Genomic DNA, 23,179 nt, shown 5'->3' with positions numbered 1-23,179 from the left:
GTTACTATGATACATCACTATAGCCAAAGAGAAGGCCAGAGATTTATAAAAACTTAAAATATTAAGTATTACTATTTTTTTCAGGTTTAAGTTGACAGAGTTTCTATTTAATTATTTCAAATCTGTCGAATAAATTGGCTAACGTCAAATTTGATCAGATTATTTTCAAATGAAAAAAATCAGGTCTACCACAACAAAGGATCAAAATATTTCCAAACTCCGCCATTTTGAAGTTCGTACGGACTGGATAGCCACGGAACGCACCCCGGTATTTGCACATCACTAGTTGAAAAGCTGTGCCAGTGTGCCCTCAAGCCGTAGACCGCCATGCATACTCCATAATCATATCCTCAATAATCGAAAAACTTGTAAACATTAAAAAACAATATCATTAATTATTCTTAGCAATTCTTAGTAAAAATTTCATAATGGATTTACTTGGTTCTATATTAAAATCTATGGATAAGCCTCCACAAATAAGTGACAAACAGAAGGCGTTAATAAAAAGTAAATAACTTGCTAAGATTTCTTGAACCTCTCTTTAATTTTTGGTTATAATAATGTTACTATTAAATTTTTTTTTCTAAATCCAGAGCAACGTGAGGACCATGCCAAATTTCAAAAAATTGAAGCCGAAAAACACAAACGTTTTCGTGAACAGGTTATTCAAAAACAACATTAATTCGCATTATTTTATAAAATTTATTGTAGTAGGCTTTTGCGATTTTCAGGTGGAAGAAACAGTTGGTAAATTTTTAAAGAATGGAAATGCAAAGGAATATAAATTTCCTCCAATGGATCAAGTTCACCGAAGCATTGTGTTCGTGACGTAATAAAATAAAATAATAATAATATCAATATGTTAACGAAATACTTTAATTCGTATGTATCTTTAAAAACAGACATGAATCAGCAGAAGTTGCGAGTGTCTTAGCTTATACATTCGGCGAGGAGGGGGTTGATCGATACATTATCATATTCAAAAGAGAGCATGCACCATCTGAAGATCAACTGAGCACTTTGAGACGTGGGGAAGAGTGGAATGACGAGATTGCAAAGAAATTACAACATAGTAGAGCAAGAGAGGCCATAGAAGCCGAGGAAGAGGAAAAATCCAGAAAACGTAAATTAGAATTCGTGCCAACAAGCGATTATAAACAAAAATATGAACATTTGATAGGCAAAGATGCTGCTTTAGAAGCTGCCAGAAAAACTGAAGCAAACAGTAATTATGGTTGTGGTGAGTAAATTTTTTAATCAACCTATAGGTAATTTGAGTAAGCAATAATTGTAGTTTGTTGTTTTTTTTTTCATTCAAGTTCCCAGCGAAAATAAAAAAGATCAAAGAAGCATTGAACAAACGCTGGCAGACATCAGAGCGAAAAAGCAAAAATTAGCGAGTCAAAATGAAAAATCAAGTGCATATAATGATCCGAATAATACAACTCCATGAAATCAATGTACTTCGATTTCTATTGTAAGCAGAATAATCAATTATAATTGCCAGATATTTAATTTTATTATTATTGTTAATTTATTTACAACGTATTTAGAAATATTTCTAAAATCGAACGTTACAATTTATAAAAGTGAAAATGAAAAATTACAAGTATTCAGTAGTTGAATATTTGGGAATTGATTTACGTGGAGCAGGCTTTGGTTTATTACTTGATACTGGTGCAAAAATCAATTGTTGCTTTAAGATAATAAGTCGCTTGAAATCGTGACCCGTTGTACTTTTGTAAAGCTCCCTGCCACGTTCAATAATAACATCACAAACGTATGTAACATTGTCTTGCACTAATTTTTTCTGTAAACAAAAAAATTAAAAACGGAAATTATTTATAATGGTATCTAAATACTTGAGGCCTGTTTTCACAATGTTTCAACATTGCTTTAAAGATAAACGAATATCTTATACAGTAGCTTTTAGCAGTATTCCAGTGATCTAACACTAGCTGAAATGGCAATGATAGCCTCATCCAAAAAAGGAAAATACCTAATGTTACCCGAAGTAATTTAGCCTAATATACCCTAAGTTTTGATACAGTCAAAATCGTCTTAAAATGAAAATGTCAGCTAGTTGGTTTAATAAATCAAAAAATATAACCAGTAATGTATTAAAAAGAGTTTGTAAGATGTTTGCTATTGTAGAAACTATCAGTTATTTACTGTGAAAATAGAGTGAATCTACTAGAAGTTTCATATCTTCTAATGCTCATATCGAGACAGAAATATAAAATTACACATTACCGCATGGGCTGTAACAACCTCGCGATATCCTAGTAGATTCACTCTACGTTAAATTTAACATTGTTTTTATATTAACCTAATTCACCTCTTGTTTTAATTTTGGATTGTTGAGTGATGAAGTAAGGTGTTGAACTTGAGCATGCATAACAGAAATTAGAACATCATCAATGGTATTGATGAGTTCAGGTGTTGTAACGCTCAGACAATCTTCTAGTAAACCTATATATAGTCTAGCGAACGCCAAAGTGTTGCTCGTAAGTGAAAGCCAACAATCGTCAGTTCTATATGATATTGGAACAGCAATGCCAAGATCATCTAATTCAGTTAGAATTTTTTGTAGATTGTATGTTGTCATGCAGTTGGTTGGACGCCAAATGTCTTCAGCAGCGCGTACCTTCACAGCATCAATGTATTTTTCACCGGAATCTTGAAGCGCCCTTGTTAGTGGTGTTCGCAGTTGACCATCAAGTTGATACCTTAGGTCTATACCTAACTGTGTTAACTGATCACAATGACTTCGAACAGCTCCGATACATTCCACCAGTGTTCCTAATGTAACTTGTGGAATAAACAGTTGTTTAATGAAATGTGATGTTAAATATTTAATTTCTTGACAACACCAAACAATGAGACTCGGAGTGCAATTCGTTGTTTCTTGAAACAATTTTAAAAATTCTCTAACCATTTCAACTATGTTACTGAATGCAATCGCACTTAGTTGTTTTACATATGGAATAGTTGCACCTTCACGTTTAACACGTTTCAATCTGGCTTTGAGCGCAGCATTGCAAAGCTGAAGATACAACTGACATGCTTGTGCACTGCGATCAAGTTGTATCAACAGTTTGACAGCACGTCTAGCACTTCGGAGTCCACCACCTTGTAGAGATTGTGCATCTGCACTTTGTTCTAATTCCCTTGTGAGTAGATCAACCAAAATGCGACCACGATCGTCAGTTTTTGTCTTTATATCATCCACCTGTGGTGTTAACTGCGCATCTTTCAAATAATTTTTAGTCTTTTCCAAAAGATTGAAAGCCTCCTCGAAGTGACGTTGAGCCATACATGAGTCTAAATCTTCAGTGACTTCAAGTAACCACTCGGAAAAAGGCTCGATGCTCTCACGTTTATCGGTATCGTCTACGACGAAATTATTCAATTCTAATGACATTGACCTTGACGGTACTAATTTCTTTTCTTTTGGTAACTCTCGATTTTCTAATGAATCTTTTTGATTTTCCTGAATCAATCTTGCTCGCTTTGCTTGCTCAAATTTGTCCAACCATTCTTTCTAAAAGAGAAATAATAGTGTAGATTGATTAAACTTAATTTTAGGAAATTTTGATTTTTTTTTGCATTTGCTTTGTATCCTCAGTGTTAAGGATACATTTTGTTATAAAATAAGGTATTATTGATAGTTGAAATGATTTTAATTGATAGTGTAATTCACAGTGTAAAAAAACTAGAGATTATTTATTCTATCCTCTTATAGAATATACATTTATCTCTCACTTGAATTTACTACGCAACTAATCGACCAATCAAAAAATATTAATATCTACGTGAAATAAAAAAAAAAAATTAATATAAGAAAGTCGAATCCTGGTACATTAAAAATGATGAGAAAAGTTTTATATAGTCGGTAAAATCATTTGAGTTGATTAACATTTCCGTTTCTTAACAATTTAACAAATTAATTTATATGCATTGACGCTTCTTCTGAGTCATATTTTAAGTCAATCAGTTTAGGACTTGAAAAATTTTTGTTGGAACAATTAGTTTAGAAATGAGAAAATTTTTTGCAGACAAATTCAATACTAGGACAGAGCCACGACTTTTTTATCAACGTAAAAAAAACAGTTCCAGAAAAAAAATAAGAATTTAAGAGAAAGGTTCAGTGAATTTATTACATAATTTCATTTAATAAATACCTTGCTTGTTGCAGTCGCGCACTGAAACACTCTGGTATCTGGAAATGCCAAGAGTTTGAAAGCGAGTTTTACTGAGCAGGTTTTATCCCGAACATTAACAATTGCTAGACTTAGCAAATTATATATTGCTTGCATTTTATATCGTGGTGGACCTCTTTTTCCGCCGGTTGCTAGCCACGAAGCGATCATCAAGATATCGTTGAATAGATATGCATGGTTTCTTTTTAGCGGAGTGCCATCCAAAGGATCTAACTCCAAAAGAGATCCTTCATGCAAGCAAATTCGTCCTGGTGTTTCTACCAAACCCTGTATTTTTGAGAATAATTTCCTAACTAAATAACAATGCTAAATTTAAAAATACCGTAGAGCAAATATAAACGTATCGTAAATGATTAATTATCATTTAAAGCTAAAATCGTTATCTATTTGATATATAATCATCTACAAGGAGAATCCACAAGAGAAGTTGATATCACTCTAATACTTTCCAAATAAAGAAAAAACAAAAAAATATGTACAAATAACGTAGATTAGTTTAAAATTACCCTACAATTAACATATTACTCAATATTTTCACACAATTTTGAAAAATGGATGACATGAAGCAATCTATTAACTGAAAAAAAAATACCTTTCTTTTTTTTGTCACAATTTGTTTACTAGTTCAGAATTTATCAAGAACCCATTTTCGACTTATAGTAAGAAATCGTGAAGATTAAAAATGTAATTAATCAATACTAACCATTGCACCTTCAACATTTTCGAGTAATTTAACAATTTTTTGTTTCTGTTCTTCTTCTTTGCTAATTAGGCTAGAGTTTTCAAGTTCTACTTCGAGATTATTATTAAAAATTGGTCCTGTTGCCTGATTGGATACGAGAGTATTTAATAACGATCTTTGTTCACCAAGTAGTTGTGACAGTTGATACATTTCACTTTCGAGATGAGATATTTCTTTGGCTGTTTCAATAAATTGCATGTAATTTTGATAGACATTTTTTTTTAGTTGTACTGAGGTAGTATCAGCAAGTCCTTGAATTTTGGCACGTTGTTTTCGCAACTCATCTGATCCAATACATTGAGCGCTGAGACCCTTGACGACTATGTAAACAAAAAAATTCATTATTGTGTTCATAACTTCCAGTTTTATTTAAAAACTATAACTTGGACAGATTACATTTGTCCGGATTAAAATCTTGAGATGACCAACTTTTTTCCAATATATCAGTCATTTTAATATTTACTCGAAAAATTTGTTTTCCTACTTGTTGACAATCAGTAGACAATAGACATCTAATAATATTAATTATTATCAGCACCCGTATTCAGAGGATGTTCTCATTAGGGCGTTTTTTTTCCGATGATGGCGCTTGTGAAGCTTTTTCATGTAAAATCTATCAGTGATGGGTAAATGGTCGATTTTTGAGGTTTCATACACTTACAGTAAGATACTGTAAGATACTGTAAGAAACTGTAAGATACCTCTGACGCCATTTTGAACATTCTTATTGACTGTCGACTCGACAATTAGTTCTTATTGCTCGATATATATTGGTACATGTAATTTATTTGTTATATAAATATATATAATATCAAGGAAAACCAGTTTTAAGGAATTAATGTTGCTTGAAACATAATTTTTTGGCAACGTTAATTCCTTAGCTCCATCTTTTCCTTAGCCACTGCTTTTCCTCGGACATTTTCTATTTATCCTATTATAAAAAGGACACTTGACCGCTTTTTATTCGTGATTTGATTGGTCGAAAATTTTTAGCATTTGTTTATAACTAATATTTAATTATTTTCTCTCTCATACTAACACGTTGCTACGTGTTGTTATATGGTTGCTACGTTTGCTTATTTTCGGCAATTAATTTATTTGAGTTGTGTCGTTTCTAGATCAAAAGTCATATTACAGCTTTTTACTAATTTCTATATATTCATATTTAATAAAAATAGTATTGTTATATGAATACAACTAATTTATATTATATTAAATTAATATTCAAATAAAAAAAAAGTTAGTGTGGTTATTATACGTTACGGTTACTACGTTTATCAAGAACGTCATCATATTTATCAATATTACTTAATTGAAATAATATATAGATTTGAATATTGTATAAAATATAAATATTTATATAAATAAGTATAAACATAAATAGAAAAAGTTAGCGTGCGGTTACTACGTGTGATTGCTAATTATATTTTTTTATCAAAGATAATAATACAATTGACTTTATAAAAAGCTGTAATATGACTTCAATACTTTGATTGGGCAACGATGCCACTAAAATGATTTAATGATTGTTTATAATTTGATCAAATGATATTTTTGTTCATCACGATAATTATAATATTGATTATAAACTTGAAATAAATATAGTAATTCATGGAAATGAAAAATAAGAAAAGTACTTCACGTAATTGATAAAAATTACAATTATGATAAAGAAAATAGTATATTAATAATCATATACATAATATTATATACAACGACGCGCCGGAGGCGCGGGGTAACCCTTGTATTAAATAAATAATATACATGTCATTTTATTTTTTGAAAATAAAAATGTCCAAAAAATACATGTAAATTTATTTTTAAATAATACAAATGTCCAAGAAAAAGCAGTAGCTAAGAAAAGGATGTAGCTAAGGAATTAAGGTTGCCAAAAAATTATGTTTCAAGGAAATAATGTTGCTTAAAATATAAATCTTTGGCAACCTTAATTCCTTAGCTACATCTTTTCCTTAGCTACTGCTTTTCCTTGGACTTTTTTAATTTTTTTCATAAATAAAATACATGTAAATTTATTTTTCAATAATACAAATGTCAAAGGAAAAGCAGTAGCTAAGAAAAGGATGTAGCTAAGGAATTGAGGTTGCCAAAAAATTATGTTTCAAGGAAATAATGTTGCTTAAAATATAAATCTTTGGCAACATTAATTCCTTAGCTACATCTTTTTCTTAGCTACTGCTTGTTTTTGGAATTTTTATTTATTTAATATTTATCGGATAAAAAAAAATTGTAGCACGAAGGTTCCACTTTTATTCGTAGGAGGCGCTGGGAACGCAATGTAAGATACCTCGATGTATGAAACCAATGATGTAAGATACGGTATCTTACATGGTATCTTACACATGTAAGATACCAAGGTATCTTACCTACCCAACACTGAAATCTATATAAAAAGTTCACAAGCGCCGCCATCGGAAAAAAAAAGCCCTAATGAGAACATCCTCTGCACCCGTATTCACGGGGCAAAATTGTTCTCATTAAGGCTTTTTTTTCCGCTGATGGCGCTAAACAAAATTTTTTTTATATAGATTTCATATAGAAAAGCTTCACAAACGCCACCATCGGAAAAAAAACGCCCTAATGAGAACATCCTCTGAATACGGGTGCTGAATACGGGTGCAGCAGTTCAATTCACAGGGCATTACAATTCAGGGCTTTTTTCCTCCACTGGCAGCGCTTGTGAAGCTTTTGTATGTGAAATCTATATAAAAAAAATTTTGTCAAGCGCCATCAGCGGCAAAAAAAAGCCCTAAATTGTAAAAAATTTGCCCTGTGAATACAGCAGTCCAATTCACAGGGCATTACAATTTAGGGCTTTTTTCCTCTACTGGCGGCGCTTGTAGAGCTTTTGTATGTGAAATCTATATAAAAAAAATTTGACAAGCGCCATCACCGGCAAAAAAAAGCCCTAAATTGTAAAAAATTTGCCCTGTGAATTGGACTGCAGCACTCAGTAGCCCGTATTCAGATATTAGGATGTTTTTCCGATGGTGGCGCTTGTGAAGCTTTTCTATGTAAAATCTATATAAAAAGTTCACAAGCGCCGCCATCGGAAAAAAAAAGCCCTAATGAGAACATCCTCTGAATACGGCAGTCCAATTCACAGGGCATTACAATTTAGGGCTTTTTTCCTATACTGGTGGCGCTTGTAGAGCTTTTGTATGTGAAATCTACATGAAAAAAATTTGACAAGCGCCATTACCGGCAAAAAAAAGCCCTAAATTGTAAAAAATTTGCCCTGTGAATTGACTGGTGTAGAGGATGTTTATTAGGGTTTTTTCCGATGGTGGCGCTTGTGAAGCTTTTCTATGTAAAATCTATATAAAAAGTTCACAAGCGCCACCATCGGAAAAAAAACGCCCTAATGAGAACATCCTCTGAATACGGGTGCTGGGCATTACAATTTAGGGCTCTTTTCTTCCACTGGCGGCGCTTGTAAAGCTTTTGTATGTGAAATCTATATAAAAAAAATTTTACAAGCGCCATCAGCGGAAAAAAAAACCCTAATGAGAACAATTTTGCCCCGTGAATACGGGTGCAGGGAGCTAGCACCAAGAATGGGCATATTGTGAGTTTTTGAGTTGTTTACAATTATCCATGGATAAAACGTTTAGAACGTATAAAACAGGATAAAAAGAATAAAACGCACGTGACCTCTCAGGAGTTCAAATTGTTCCGATATAATTTATTTTAGCTACATTGATTCCTAAGCTACATCTTTTCATTAGTTACTGCTTATCCTTAATCATTTATTTATTTAACAAATAAAAATACCTGTGCTTCATTTTTATGAATTAAAAGGTCTAAGACAAGCAGTAGCTGAGGAAAAGATGTAGCTAACCCTGGTGAAAATATTTCTCAGAATTTTTCCGAATTTCTTCGTGATTACTCCGAATTTCTCCGCAATTACTCCGAATTTCTCCCAAATTGACCCATGTACCCTGGTGAAAATAATTTGTCGGATTATGTCATAATGTACCATAAAATGACAAGAAAATTATGCAGGGGGGTAGCACTACGTGTATTAGAATTAATTCCTTAGTTACATCTTTTCCTTAGCTACTGCTTTTCCTTGGACAGTTTTTATTTATATTATAAATAAAATACATGTAAATTTATTTTTTTAAAATACAAATGTTAATCAAATTAATTGTATGGTTTCATTATATATTTAAATTTACTATCCATTCGAGGAAAACTGCAATTTAACTGGTAAGGAAGAAACGAGATAGATAACGTAGGAATTAAAAAGGTTTTTATCATGTGACTACAAAATGGCGTTCCGTTACTAGACTTTTTCTGGGGAATCGACTCATCTAGGGTGACAAACTACAGCCCATAAAAATACATGTAGTGCTATCCCCCTGAAATTATGGCATATTATGGCGTATTATGGCATAATATGACATAATCTGACATCTTCTGTCGTTATTGTTTCCCAGAATTTGGCGGAAAATGCCAAAATTTCTAAGGTTATTTGGACTTCCAACAAAATCTGACAATATTTTTTTTGGAAGATTATGCTATATTATGACATAATCCGCCATTTTTTAACGTCAATTTATGGCGTCCCTGGTGAAATAATTTTGTCGAAATTTGCCAAATTTTGCTAAAATTATTTGAATTGAAAAAAAAAAAAACCTAGTTATGTTGTCTGCATAATTATATTATGTACCCAATTTCCGACAGTGATATACCATTGTCATAAGCTTAAGGTATAACCGGCCAAAATTTTTGGGGGCGTGTCCTAAATATACTGCCTATGCTTTTACATGGATAGTTTTTGCGCTGCCAACCCCAAATAACTAAAAAAATGGATCTTTCTCGGTCGTTTGTGGCTTATTAATAATACTTTTTACTAGAGAATCTTATCATTTCGTCTATTTTATTGCATAATAAATCATATTCTTGTAATTTAAACAATTTTAATTAGTTTTTATTTTCTCGTCCCTGGTGAAAAAAAACTGGCAGAATCTGGCAGAATAAACTGACAGAATCTGGCAGAATAATCTGGCAGTTGTTCCAAAAACCGGTCTAAATCTGTAAGAATCTGTAAGAATCTGGCAGAATCTGCAAGAATCTGGCAGAATCTGCAAGAATCTGGCAGAATCTGCAAGAATCTGACAGAATCTGGCAGTTGTTCCAAAAACCGGCCTAAATCTGTAAGAATCTGCCAGAATCTGTCATAATCTGCCAGAATCTGCCATAATCTGTAAGAATCTGCCATAATCTGCCAGAATCTGCCATAATCTGTAAGAATCTGCCATAATCTGCCAGAATCTGTCATAATCTGCCAGAATCTGCCATAATCTGTCATAATCTGCCATAATCTGCCAGAATCTGCCAGACTATTTTTACGAAAAAATTCTAAAAAAAAAAAAAAATTCTGGACGAATTATTGTGGTTATTACAAACATCACGGTAAGGTATCAAGAAACTTCAATCTCGAAGCGTTGCATTTTTTTTTTTAAACTTGAATATGTTTTTATAAATTTTTATAAGTATCATAATCTCAGTTCCTATATATGTGAATTAACTCTGACCTGAGCGCATGTGAGAACCGTTGAATAACAACTAACGTAAAATAATGATAAATGAGCTATAAAAGAATAAATTATAACATACTAATAGTTCGATGACGACTTGATGTCTCCTAATCAGTTGCATTAATTCAAAAAAATCAATTTATTGAAAAAAAAACAATATTTATCAATTGAACTGGCAGAAACCGGCAGACTGTTGGAAATCAAATATGTGGCTGACAGAATCTGGCAGAATCTAGCAGACTGTTAAGATCGAGTATTTGGCTGGCTAAATCTGACAGAATCTGGCAGACTGTTGAAAGCCGAATATTTGGCTGGCAGAATCTGCCAGACTCTGTCAGATTTTTTCATTTTTTGTCGAATCTTGCAGAATCTGCCAGAATCTAACAGAATCTGCCAGATTTTTTTCACCAGCCCGAGGAACGAAATTTATATATATCTTTATATACCTTTATATATTTACATAAAACTTTATAAAATTTTATAAAATTTTATATAATTTTATATAATTATATAAAAATTTGAAGAATTTTTAAACTCTCTATATATAATTATATACAACTTTATAAGGTTACATACAGCTATATATAATTTTATAAAGTTATATATAAATGTGTACAAAGTTGTGAACGATTTGTGTATAAGTATATATAATTATATAAAGCTATATATTTCTATATGTAGCTGTATAAAGTTTCATATAGTTTTATAAAAGTATATAAACTTGTATATGAATATACGAAGATATTTTTACCCAAGGAACGATCGTTATAAAGGTATATAAAGTTATATATAGTTATATACAATTGTATGAAGATATATACAATTGTATATGACTACACAGTAAAAAAAAAAATGTAAAATTTAACATTTTTTGGATGTCAAAATCGGTCTACACTTTTTTAAATGTTAAATTCAACATTTTTTTAAGTGTTAAATTTTAACATTTAAAAAAGTGTTAAAAATTAACATTCGAAAAAATGTTAACATTTAACATTTAAAAAAGTGTAGACCGATTTTGACATCCAAAAAAATGTTAAAAATTTTACATTTAAAAAAATGTAAATTGTCTTGAAGAAAAAATGTAAATTGTCTTGAAGAAAAAAAGCATATGAATATGATTATGTTTCAAATTATTTATTTCAATCTTTTCTTAATTATAAAATTACAAACAATCACACAAAATATTAATAATAATATTTATATTCACAAAATAAATTTATTTGTAGTAAAATGGATATATAATATAAAAAAAAAATTGACACAAACGAGCAAAATCATAGGTTAGGTATGACACATTGGTAATAAAAAGTAAATAATTATTTATTTCGAATGGATATGATCTCGATAAAACAAAAAAAAGATGAACTGAAGAATAACTTATGTTTTGTAACTTCTTTAATTATATTATTTATTTTTATAATATGTATTAAACTTATTTCTGTAACACTAAGTTTTATTTGGCGTCGTTCACCGGTAAAAGCGAGGGAAAATAATTAACGCAACTCGCAAGAGTCAAGACCTAGCGGTCATCTCTCAACTAATTTTTAACATTCGAAAAATGTCAAATCCAAAATTTAACATTTTTTTAAGTGTTAATTGTATGTGTAAAAAAAATTGACATTTTTTTAAATGTCAAATTTACATTTTTTTTAATTTTTACATTTTTTTAGATGTTAAAGATGAAAAAAATGTTAAATTTCCATTTAACACTTAAAAAAATGTTAAAAATTTGACATTTTTATTTTAATATTTACATTTTTTTTACATTTTACATTTTTTTTTTTACTGTGTATATATAACTTTATATACCTTTATAAGGTTATATATAGCTATATATAGCAGTATAAATAAGTTTTATACATGTACAGTTTTATATAATTATATTAACCTTTATAGAACATAATATTTATAAATTAGTGAACCAAAGTTACAAATAATAATATAGAGCGAGTTCATATATTCGCTGGCTTCTTTAATTGGAATAATGTGTTCTATTCGGATTCCAACAGCATCATGAACGAAAAATGATAGGCTACTATCGAAAAAAAGGTCAATAAGTATAATAAGTATGTAAGCAAAGAAGGTATAATAAGGTAAATAGAGCTTACACGGAAAAAAAATTTCATCAAATTTTACTATGCTGCCACATTACCAAAGAACTATCTTTTAACTATTAAAAAATTTACTATCATTTTAACGAAAAAAAAACAATTGTAGTCTTGAAAAATTAAAATGTACCATAGCAATTTTCTTACGTTTTTTTTTGCTATTTCTCGATGAAAAAATTACAACGCATAAAGAAATTTTTACAGAAACCAAATTTAAAATAATCCAGCCTAAAAATTACATTGCAGCATAGCAAAAAATATTTTTTTTTTTTTTGCTTTGTATATTTATAAAATTTACTCTGCTGTTGTGGACAAAATTAAAATGATCCTCTGAAAATTTAAAATGTAGCATAGTAATTTTAATAACTTAATAACATATTTAAAATTACAATGGGGCATAGCAAATTGATGACGGACTCAGAAATGTCAACTGCCCCCACTTTTTAGTTGACTGCGCAGGCGTGACTTTTGCTTGTTGATGTAAAGCAAATAAATTTTTGTATTCACATGCGTTATCGTGTCGCATCGGGTACTGCGTAGGGTTGGTAACCGAAAGGTATGGGGTTCAAGTCCTGAGCGTGGACAGTTTTTTATGTCTAAATTTTGCGTTTGACCATTTTAAAATACAGTTACATATACATTAATACAATTTCATATACCTTTATACACTTGTATAAAATTTTATAAAAGTAATAGTTATCGATCTTTATATAAAACTTTATACAATTGTATGAAGTTTTATATAGTTATATAAAGTTTTATACAACCTGTTATATATAGCTTTATAAATAAAGTGGCAATATAAAACCATATATAACTTTATACAACTTTATAAAATTTTCTATAATTATATAAAGTTATATATAAATTTCGTTCCTCGGGAGGGGTAATGACCCCGGCAATAGTGCTTTTTTTGTCAGTTTGCAACACTGATCTTGACGCCATCTTAATATCTATTTCATGAATGTATGTGTGTGTATGCTGTGTAAAAGCTAAACATGGATGCTAAATTTTGCTAAATTTGCTGTTTAAATTTTCCCGCTTCAATGCGCTGTTGCCAGAGCTTCAATACTTGTTCTCATAAAATTGCTGAAAATCGTGTTTTTAGCTTATATTTTTATTAATTACGTGAGATTTAGTCTTATAAGTCCATTTCATGCTGATATCAAAAAATTCCTTATTTTTTCTTTTATTATCTATTAGTTTTTTGGATAGGTGAGACCAAAACAAGTATTGTTTTGTTAAGTTCGTAGATATTTTCTAACACCTCCTCCCGTAAGAGCCCATGTTTAACCTCTCTAAATTATGTCAACTTTAAATAATTATTTTAAAAAAAAAAGTCTTATAACTTAAAAACTGAATTGACAAAAAGATGCATTATTATTTCATTTATCTAATTTATATAATTCATCTAAATTATTAATTTCATGAGCCTCAGACCATTTTTCATTTTGGCCGGTTATACCTTAACACATCATCTATAGAAATTCGTCTATCTGCTCAATATTACCATATAAGTGATGGATATATGATTTTCTTTATATACTAACCTAACATTACATGCCTGCATGCAAAAAATATTCATCAATATATTATTTTCTATTTTCTTCTGATTGATTAATATCATCAGTAGCAAAGATAGTAACATTTCGACGATATCTTCCAGTTTATAGATAAATTTTAAAAAATTATCAAATTCATATAGTTTCCTCTAAATTAACGGTTTAAAAAAATTTGGCAAAGTTTGAGAAAATTTGTCTAACTCTGACAAATTTAGTCGAATGTATTCAAAATTTATCAAAAAAAAAAAAATTATTATAATTGTCAAAATTTGACAAATATTGCCAAAATTTGTCAAAAAAAAATTTGTCAAAATTAGACAAAATTTATCGAAAACAAAATTACAATTGACAAAATTTATCAAAAGAAAAAATTTATTAAAATTGACAAAATTTGATAAATATTGACAAAATTTGCGAAAATTAGACGAATTTTGTCAAAAGTTGCCGATGTTTGACGAAAAATTGGAAATTTTGGCAAACTTTAACGAATTTTGGCAAATTTTGTCAAAATTATTTTCAACAAAGGTGTTATGTCTTTTTATGGCATAATCCGCTAACTTTCATGTCCTGAGAATTTCTGATATTTATTAAACATAATTATTTACGTATTTTTCATTTTTATTTTTTTCAAACAATTACGGGAAAAATTGATTATTTAATTTTTTTTTATTATTATATCGTCATATTTTTTGAATATGAATATAATAGATCCGTATCGTATATATAATAACTAGTTGTGAGATGACTACATGCGAGAAATTTCAAATGACAATGTACAACAAAAAATGTAAAAAAAATGGTATCACTTAGAAAATTTCTTGCGTAATAGTTTAACGACAAAATCACAAAATTAAAACACTGACGTGATCTAGGAAAAAACATTGGTTTTCCAAAAAACTATTATCAAAATGATTTTGCTAACATCCAAAAATATGACAAAATATGCCATTTTCTGGCAAATGAGTTTTGTCGGAATATGGCATATTCTGTCATATTATGACATAATCCGCTAAATTATATTCACCAGGGTAGCCAAATAAATTATGTAGTAAACCACTTCGATTCCTTAGCTACTGCTTGTCCTTAGTCATTTATTTATTTAACAAATGAAATACATGTATTTTATTTTCATGAATTAAAATGTCTAAGGACAAGCAGTAGCTGAGGAAAAAATGTAGCTAAGGAATTGATGTAGCTGAATAAATTATATGGTTATTTACATTGATTCCTTGGCCACATCTTTTTTTTAGCTACATTTTTTCCTTAGCTACTGCTTGTCCTGAGTATTTTACAGAGTTTTGAACATCCTTAGTTTTATCCATTTGTATAAAACATCTCTCTCTAGCGGTGAAACTTAGAACTATCAACAAAAGTAACCACAATGAATGACAATTAGGGTTGGTAATTTACGGGTGTTTTATTTTTTTAGCATTTTTTACCGGTAAAAAATCATTTTTAACCAAAAAAGGCGGAGCTTACCAGTGTCAATCACCGTTTGCGCGGGTGATTTCAAATACTTTATCTCATCTTTAATGTGAATTATTTAATAAATAATAATTAAATTATTACTTTATGATCAAATTTATTAAGTAATTAATTTATTATTATGTATTGTTTAATGAATAATTGATTTTTAATTTATTATTCAATAAATTATATTTTTATTATTAATTTTATTATTATTAAACTAATTGATATATGGTTATTCTTCGTATTATAAATTATAATACCTAATGAGTCCATTCGATTGAATTATTATTGCGAAAGAATTCCATGATTCATTATAATAAAAGTTTAAATTTAAATATATATTCTTGGCTACAAAACTTGCATCGTCCTTTTTTGTATTAACTATCGTTTGCATTGTCTGTCAAAGTTACTTAGTCAAAGTATCTCCAAACCACCTTCCCATGATGTTTATTTTAACCTTGAATTTTTAAAAACAAATTAGCTTTACTATTTATTCAATAGTTCAAATTATTATCAAATAACAATTGAAAATAATTCATTGTTTTTTTCTTACCTTGACAAAAATAATGTATAACCTCTAAACTTGAAATCCAGAATTGTTTTTCATTTGTTGAAAAAATATTTACCAAAGTTGATGAAAATAGTAATAATAAATAATATTTAATCAACACTAAATCAATATATATATACATTTTAAGACCATCTGTAAGAATTTTCGTATATCACGTCACACACCATTTTTAATTCCTCATAATATGAATTTAAAAATATCATTCCTTTAATTATAGCATACAGTAATAATCTTTATCCTTTCCTCAGACATTTGTCAGTAATAATAAATTTATTGAATATAAAAAGCTATGCGGAAAATTTGTTTACCTGTTAATTTACAATAAATCAATTAAGCCAAAGAAATTAACACGTAGGCAACTTCCTTTCCTTAGCTAATATTTTTCCCATAGCGTTTCATTCATTTGAATAGATGAATTTAAATAAACGAAAAGCTATGGGAAAAATGTCTAAGGGAAGGATGTGGCCACATGTTAATTAATAAAGAATTAATTTAGCCAAAGAAATTAACGTTTTGTCCTTAGCCATTTTCCCCATAGCTTTTTGTGTATTTAAATAAATAAAAAGCAATGGAAAAAATAGCTAAGGAAAGAATGTTAATTAATTTGGCTAAATTAATTCTTTAGAAATTAACAGGTAAGCTACATCCATTCCTTGGCCATTTGTCAATAGCTTATTATCTGTTCAAATAAATTATATTACATTGCTGTTGTTGTTTTTATAATCAAATATTGTTTATATCATTTGTTTAAGCGGTGTCTCCACGCTATAGAAATGCTTGCAAGATCTTTCATCACTAGATAATTACTAGAATTTCGGTGAAAATAAGCCTTTAAAAGCCTTGCAAGACTATCGCAGCCAATGGGACATGCTCCATTTTTTCGTGCAAGATCTTGCTGCAAGAATTTGAATGAGATTTCTATAGCGTGAAGACTGCACCGCTTTATTCTGTAATATATCTATAAATATATCAACAAAAAATGTGACAGTCGAGAGTTTTAGGCTGGTATAGTAGACAGTTTTGATGGCATAGGAGGCGTTCCTGAGTTTCATACTTTCATACCGGTATTATACTGGTTTAATACTTTCATACCGGTATGAAAGTATTGAACCCGAAAATCGACCATTTACCCAACACTAGATTAGATCTTCACCCGTATTCACGGGGCAAAATTGTTCTCATTAGGGCTTTTTTTCCGCTGATGGCGCTTGACAAAATTTTTTTTATATAGATTTCACATAGAAAAGCTCCAAAAACGCCACCATCGAAAAAAAAACGCCCTAATGAGAATATCCTCTGAATACGGCTGCTGCACCCGTATTCACGGGGCAAAATTGTTCTCATTAGAGCTTTTTTTTTCCGCTGATGGCGCTTGACAAAATTTTTTTTATATAGATTTCATATAGAAAAGCTTCACAAACGCCACCATCGGAAAAAAACGCCCTAATGAGAACATTCTCTGAATACGGGTGCTGGAGTGCTATTCTTGGTCCCGTATTGCGAGAGTTATTGCGGGCAGTAATGGGTAATTCGACGATTTTCAGGGTATCATACAATCATACGTATGATACGTATCATACTACATAAAGTGTATGATAGAGTGGGTATAAGCAGAGTGACGCCAACAGCGGGTTCAGGTCCGCCATATCATGCTTTTTGTATAGAGTTGGTATAGGCACAGTGACGTCACTTCTGGGCACCTTTTTGCTATTGGCGTCACTCTGCTTATACCCACTCTAGTGTATGATAGTTGAAAGTGCCCTCTTTTTTTATAAAATGAACTAAATGATTTATTAAACTCTCACTCACACCACTGTACACAGCTGTCAAACTTTTTTTTTTTATTACACGATAAATAATAAATAAATTCATAAACGTGTATAAAAAATTTTATTAGAATTAAAACATTGGGTGCATTCCTTTAATAAAAAATTTTTTTTCGTTTTGCAATTTCGCCTGTAATACCGGCCAAAATTTTATAGGAAAAAGCTGTTTCTTGTAGTGGCAGTACTGGCACATGACATTATTTTTTTTGGTTTCCAATTATTAGATGGATAACTGTTCAATGTTTATATCAAACTGAAATAAATAGAAAATTGACTTGTTGTGATTGTTTGTTATTGTCACATAGGTCGTACCACACATTATCGTAAACTGTAAAGCCTGGAATATTGCATAGAGAATTTTATCACTTTTGTCGTTGTTTCTGTTTCTAGTTTTTAGTCGGTATTACAGGGCAAAATTGCAAAACGAAAAAAAATTTTTTATTAAAGGAATGCACCCTATTTACATTCATTTTTTCCGATATATTCTTTCGTAAAATTCATTGATAAGGTAGATTATAAAAGGTAACTTTTTAGTATTTTGTGTTTGTCACATCTAGTACTGACACACCGATGTGGCATTAAATATGTAAAACTTAATGTTTGTAGTGAGACAATGGTTTGTTGTGTTATTGACACTCGGTGCAAATCCAAATATACCAAGAGGACAAAAACGTACATCAATGCATGCATCCAGTGATGGGTAATTCGACGATTTTCGGGGTATCATACAATCATACGTATGATACGTATCATACGTATCATACTACATAAAAAGTATGATAGTTGAAAGTGCCCTCTTTTTTTATAAAATGAACTAAATGATTTATTAAACTCTCACTCACACCACTGTACAAAGGTGTCAAACTTTTTTTTTTATTACGCGATAAATAATAAATAAATTCATCAACGTGTATAAAAAATTTTATTAGAATTAAAACATTATACGAGAAAATAATTTAATACTTAATATTATGATTTCTTTGAAAAATTGGCTCATGAGTTCGCCTGGAATACCCTGGTGAAAATATTTCTCCGCGATTTCTCCTGAATTTCTCCGCGATTACTCCGAATTTCTCCGCATTTTTCCGAATTTCTCCGTGATTACTCCGCATTTCTCCCAAATTGACCCATGCGGAGAAATGAGTGGAGAAAGGTATCAAAATTTTTTTCCGAATTTTCTCCGAATCGACTTGGGTGGAGAAACGTTCGGAAATATTTTTCCACGATGAGAATACGCGGAGAAATTTTTTACAAATTTTCTCCGAATCGATTTGGGCGGAGAAACGTGTGAAAAAAAAAAATATATCACAGAGAAATTCTTCCGAAATCAACGACGAGGAGAAATTTTTCCACTTATTTTCCCACATTCATCAATTTGATGAAACGATCACGGGAGTTTTGTAGACCAAGTACCTCAGGTATATCAACTTTTTTGAAAAAAAGTGTCTTCAAATTTTCATTTTTTTCAAAAAAAATAAACATCATTATGCTTTGCGTTATGTAACAATTAATAATTAGTCATTCTTTTTTTAAATAATTGAAAATTGAAAAAGTTGGACAAAAGTTGAACAAAATATAGTGGAGAAAGTTGGAGAAAGGGTGGAGAGATTCATCCGCCATTTCTCCAACCGTGTGAAAAAATAATTTTACTGCTGAGAAATTTTTTCTAAAATCAACGAAGAGGAGGATTGAGAATACTCATTTGTCGTCATTGACGTCTAATGAAGTCAAATGGTGTCTCAGCGAGTGAGAGGCGGTAGTAAACGATTTTTCTTTCGTTTCTCCGAATCAACTTGGGTATGGGAACATTCGGAAATATTTCTCCGCGAAAAAAAACACACGCGGAGAAACATGTGAAAAAAATAATTTTACCGCGGGGAAATTGTTCCGAAATCAACGACGAGGAGAAAATTTTTCCACTCCTTTCTCCGCATGGGTCAATTTGGGAGAAATTCGGAGTAATCGCGGAGAAATTCGGAAAAATTCGAAGAAATATTTTCACCAGGGTATATTCAAGTATGCTAATATGATGAAAGAGGTCAACTTGGCAAATAGGTCTCCCAGATTCATATAATACGTTTCTCATGAAGAACAATAGGGAAAATATATTTGTGATATTGAGTGATGTTAAATTATCTGTGTGATTATAATCTCATAATTACTGTATTTATTATTTTTTTTTTGCAAGCTAATGAAACTGTCTTTTTTCTTGGCATTTCATGATGTTCCTTAGAAGTTGTCAAAACCTTACTTGCCCACATATGATGTCTATTATCTCATTTTTTTATTGTAATTTTTGAGATTATTCAAATAAAATACACACATTCATTTTTCGTTAGTTGATTTATTAATGAATATTAATAAATTCTTGAGATTACATATTATGTTGGATGTTGGCATATTGGTTTTGGGCGCCAAATATGTGTATAATGGCGGATAGGCAAAAAATGGCGTCAGTAAAATAGTTTAAAAAGTGAAATGTAGAGGCGCTCTTAATGTATGATACATGGCGTATAATAATGGAGATGTATCATACTGTATGATACAGTGTATGATACTGCTGTATGATGCATAATTGCAAATGTCCAAGGAAAAGCAGTAGCTAAGGGAAAGATGTAGCTAAGGAATTAATGTGACTAAGGAATTATTTCCTTGAAACATAATTCTTTGGTCACCTCAATTCCTTAGCTACATCTTTTCCTTAGCTACTGCTTTTCCTTAGACCTTTTTAATTTTTTAAAATTTGAGTAATAATGAAAATATTACGTTATCAACCAGCAACGAAACAGTCACACCTACAGCAAATCGCAAGGGAACAGCGACAAAAACATTGGATTCTGACAATTTAGACAAAGAAAGTACATATTCAGATGGAGATATTCAACTAACTGAAGAACAACTTTGCAGAGAAAATTCCGATACATAATGATTAGCAAAATGATTATTCAAATCTATATGCTTTTATTATTCTTTAATTAAAAAAAAAATACTGGTCAATTCATGATGTAATTATTAAGATTCACGTTTAAATAATTAATATGCTTTTATTGTTCTTAAATTTAAAGAAAAGTAACGTTCATGTTTTTGTCAAATAGTGATTAGGTAAATCATGATTTAATTATCAAGATTCACGTTTAAATAATCAATATGCTTTTGCTGTTCTTAAATTTAAAGAAAAGTAATGTTCATGTTTTTGTTAAATAGTGATTAGGTAAATCATGATTTAATTATCAAGATTCACGTTTAAATAATCAATATGCTTTTATTGTTCTTAAATTTAAAAAAAAGTAATGTTCAATTCAAGAATAATTTGTTTTTTTTTTTTATACATATATATATATAATGATTTAAATCAGTATATGCTTTTATTGTTCTTAAGTTTAAAAAAAAGTAATGTTCAATTCAGGAATAATTTGTTTTTTTTTTCGATATATAATGATTTAAATCAATATGTTTGTATCGTTCCAAATTAAAAAAAAAGTAATGTTTAATTCAAGAATAATTTGTTTTTTTTTTTTTTTTTGATAAATAATATTATTTTTGATTTAGATCAATATGATTTTATTATTCCTAAATTAAAGAAAAAAAATATTGTTCAACTCAAAAATTATTTATTGTTTTTGTTAAATAATAATTTAATCAATTAAAGTTTTCTTTTGCCTGCATTTAATACCCTTTCTTTATTATTATTATTAATATTATTGTTTTTTGAATCTATTTCAAAAGTTATTAAAAAATTACTTGCATTGAAAGCACGGTGAATACACTATGCTCATTGATGTGTATTGTAAATGCCTGCGCTTCGTGTACACGCCGTGGACGCAGCGTACAGTCAGATAGAGAATTTATAGACGTGACACAAAGTCAGCAATGCTGACTACACGGTGTGTGCACGATGGCTACATTCAGTGGCTATTTTTACTTGACTCTGCTAGAAAAAAAGCAATAAAAACCAACGATTTGACAAGTTTATAATCCTTACTGAGAGATGATCAAGTGTTGCTTCTTGGCAAATGAACTTTTGACTGAAACAAAGTATGCCTGGGTCCCCGCAAAGATCTGGAGTCAACAAGCAGTATAAGTTGGTAATTTAGGAAACAAAAAACAATCTTGTATATGAATGAAAAAAAGGCATTTTAATAATTTATTTAAAATAAAAAAAAAAAACTTGCTGAGTCAATTAGGTATCCAAGTGTTATTCATGGGCTATTAGTGTAATTAAATTGGTTTAACATTTTTATTCAAATTGTAATGCCAAATTAAATGGAAATATTAAAAAGTGAATCATGTGATTTATCACCAGCTGATCAAGCATTGAATCGAGCTTTAAGGCAGCTTTTAGTGCAGTTTTTGTCAAAAATACTTTAATTTCTTGCTCAAGTTGATTACAAGTGAGCTTGTAAATTATTTTGGCGAGCGGCTACTTGTTGTTAAAAAAATTAATTACTTAATCATTTACCAAAAATATTATGTAAAAAGGCTGGCTTTGCAGTCCATAGTTAACTGTAACTAATTAAGCTTGAACTCAAATGACCAAGTCTCAATTGACGACGGTGGTAAATTACCAATAAATCACACAGTAATACAGTAGTGTGTAAATGAAGGGAAGGATATACATATAAAAGGCTTGAACCAAAAGGACGAGTCTAATGAATAAAAAGTCAGACTAAACTCTAAAACAAATATTGAAAAATATGAAGATCTGTATAGAAAAAACAAGTTGTTGCGGTACAAATACTTGTTGGAGTTAATGCAACTTGTTGACCGTCAAATATAGAGAAGGTGTTTGAAGTAGAACCTGTAAAACAATGAAACAATGGAAACTGCAGGACGTGCAGAATCTAAATATACATGTTTATATGAACTGCAAAAATTGAATACCAAAGACAACAAGGTTGACAAAACCACAAAAAAATGTAAATTTAATTAATATACACAAATGTATTTAAAAATTTACTACTGTTACAAAAACATTGCGTAAGCACAAAGACATAAAAAAATAATAAAAACAAAAAAAAAAGTATTTATAATAATTTTGTGACATTATTTTATTTGTAAATGTGAAAAGTATAAGAAAATAAAAAGCTTATGAGTACACAAGACTAAATGATTT

At 29.9% G+C, this 23,179-nt stretch overlaps 2 protein-coding genes across 5 annotated transcripts; one reads left to right on the top strand and one right to left on the bottom strand.

Moving 5' to 3' along the window:
* Positions 1-293: 293 nt before the first annotated feature.
* Positions 294-1,520, top strand: LOC122852014 (sperm-associated antigen 7). 2 transcript variants are annotated; one of them, XM_044151566.1, is made up of 5 exons: positions 294-507; positions 594-661; positions 732-820; positions 903-1,240; positions 1,320-1,520. In XM_044151566.1, exons 1-5 carry the CDS (start codon positions 429-431, stop codon positions 1,451-1,453), a joined length of 708 nt encoding a protein of 235 aa, XP_044007501.1. In that variant the 5' UTR covers positions 294-428; the 3' UTR covers positions 1,454-1,520. The 2 variants fall into 2 exon arrangements, with proteins under 2 accessions (XP_044007501.1, XP_044007500.1); XM_044151565.1 differs by having other exon boundaries at positions 732-829.
* On the bottom strand, positions 1,494-16,125 carry LOC122852013 (exocyst complex component 8). 3 transcript variants are annotated; one of them, XM_044151562.1, is made up of 6 exons: positions 8,077-8,115; positions 5,362-5,502; positions 4,927-5,285; positions 4,185-4,490; positions 2,339-3,544; positions 1,494-1,810 (listed from the first exon to the last, which is right to left on the bottom strand). In XM_044151562.1, exons 2-6 carry the CDS (start codon positions 5,414-5,416, stop codon positions 1,604-1,606), a joined length of 2,133 nt encoding a protein of 710 aa, XP_044007497.1. In that variant the 5' UTR covers positions 5,417-5,502; positions 8,077-8,115; the 3' UTR covers positions 1,494-1,603. The 3 variants fall into 3 exon arrangements, with proteins under 3 accessions (XP_044007497.1, XP_044007498.1, XP_044007499.1); XM_044151564.1 differs by having other exon boundaries at positions 1,707-1,810; positions 2,330-3,544; XM_044151563.1 differs by lacking the exons at positions 5,362-5,502; positions 8,077-8,115 and adding an exon at positions 15,930-16,125.
* Positions 16,126-23,179: the final 7,054 nt, after the last annotated feature.

The sequence above is a fragment of the Aphidius gifuensis genome, linkage group LG3, assembly GCF_014905175.1.
Source record: "Aphidius gifuensis isolate YNYX2018 linkage group LG3, ASM1490517v1, whole genome shotgun sequence".
Taxonomy (NCBI): domain Eukaryota; kingdom Metazoa; phylum Arthropoda; class Insecta; order Hymenoptera; family Braconidae; genus Aphidius; species Aphidius gifuensis.
Note: the sequence above shows the minus strand (reverse complement) of the source record. Positions and strands in the feature narration are given on the sequence as shown.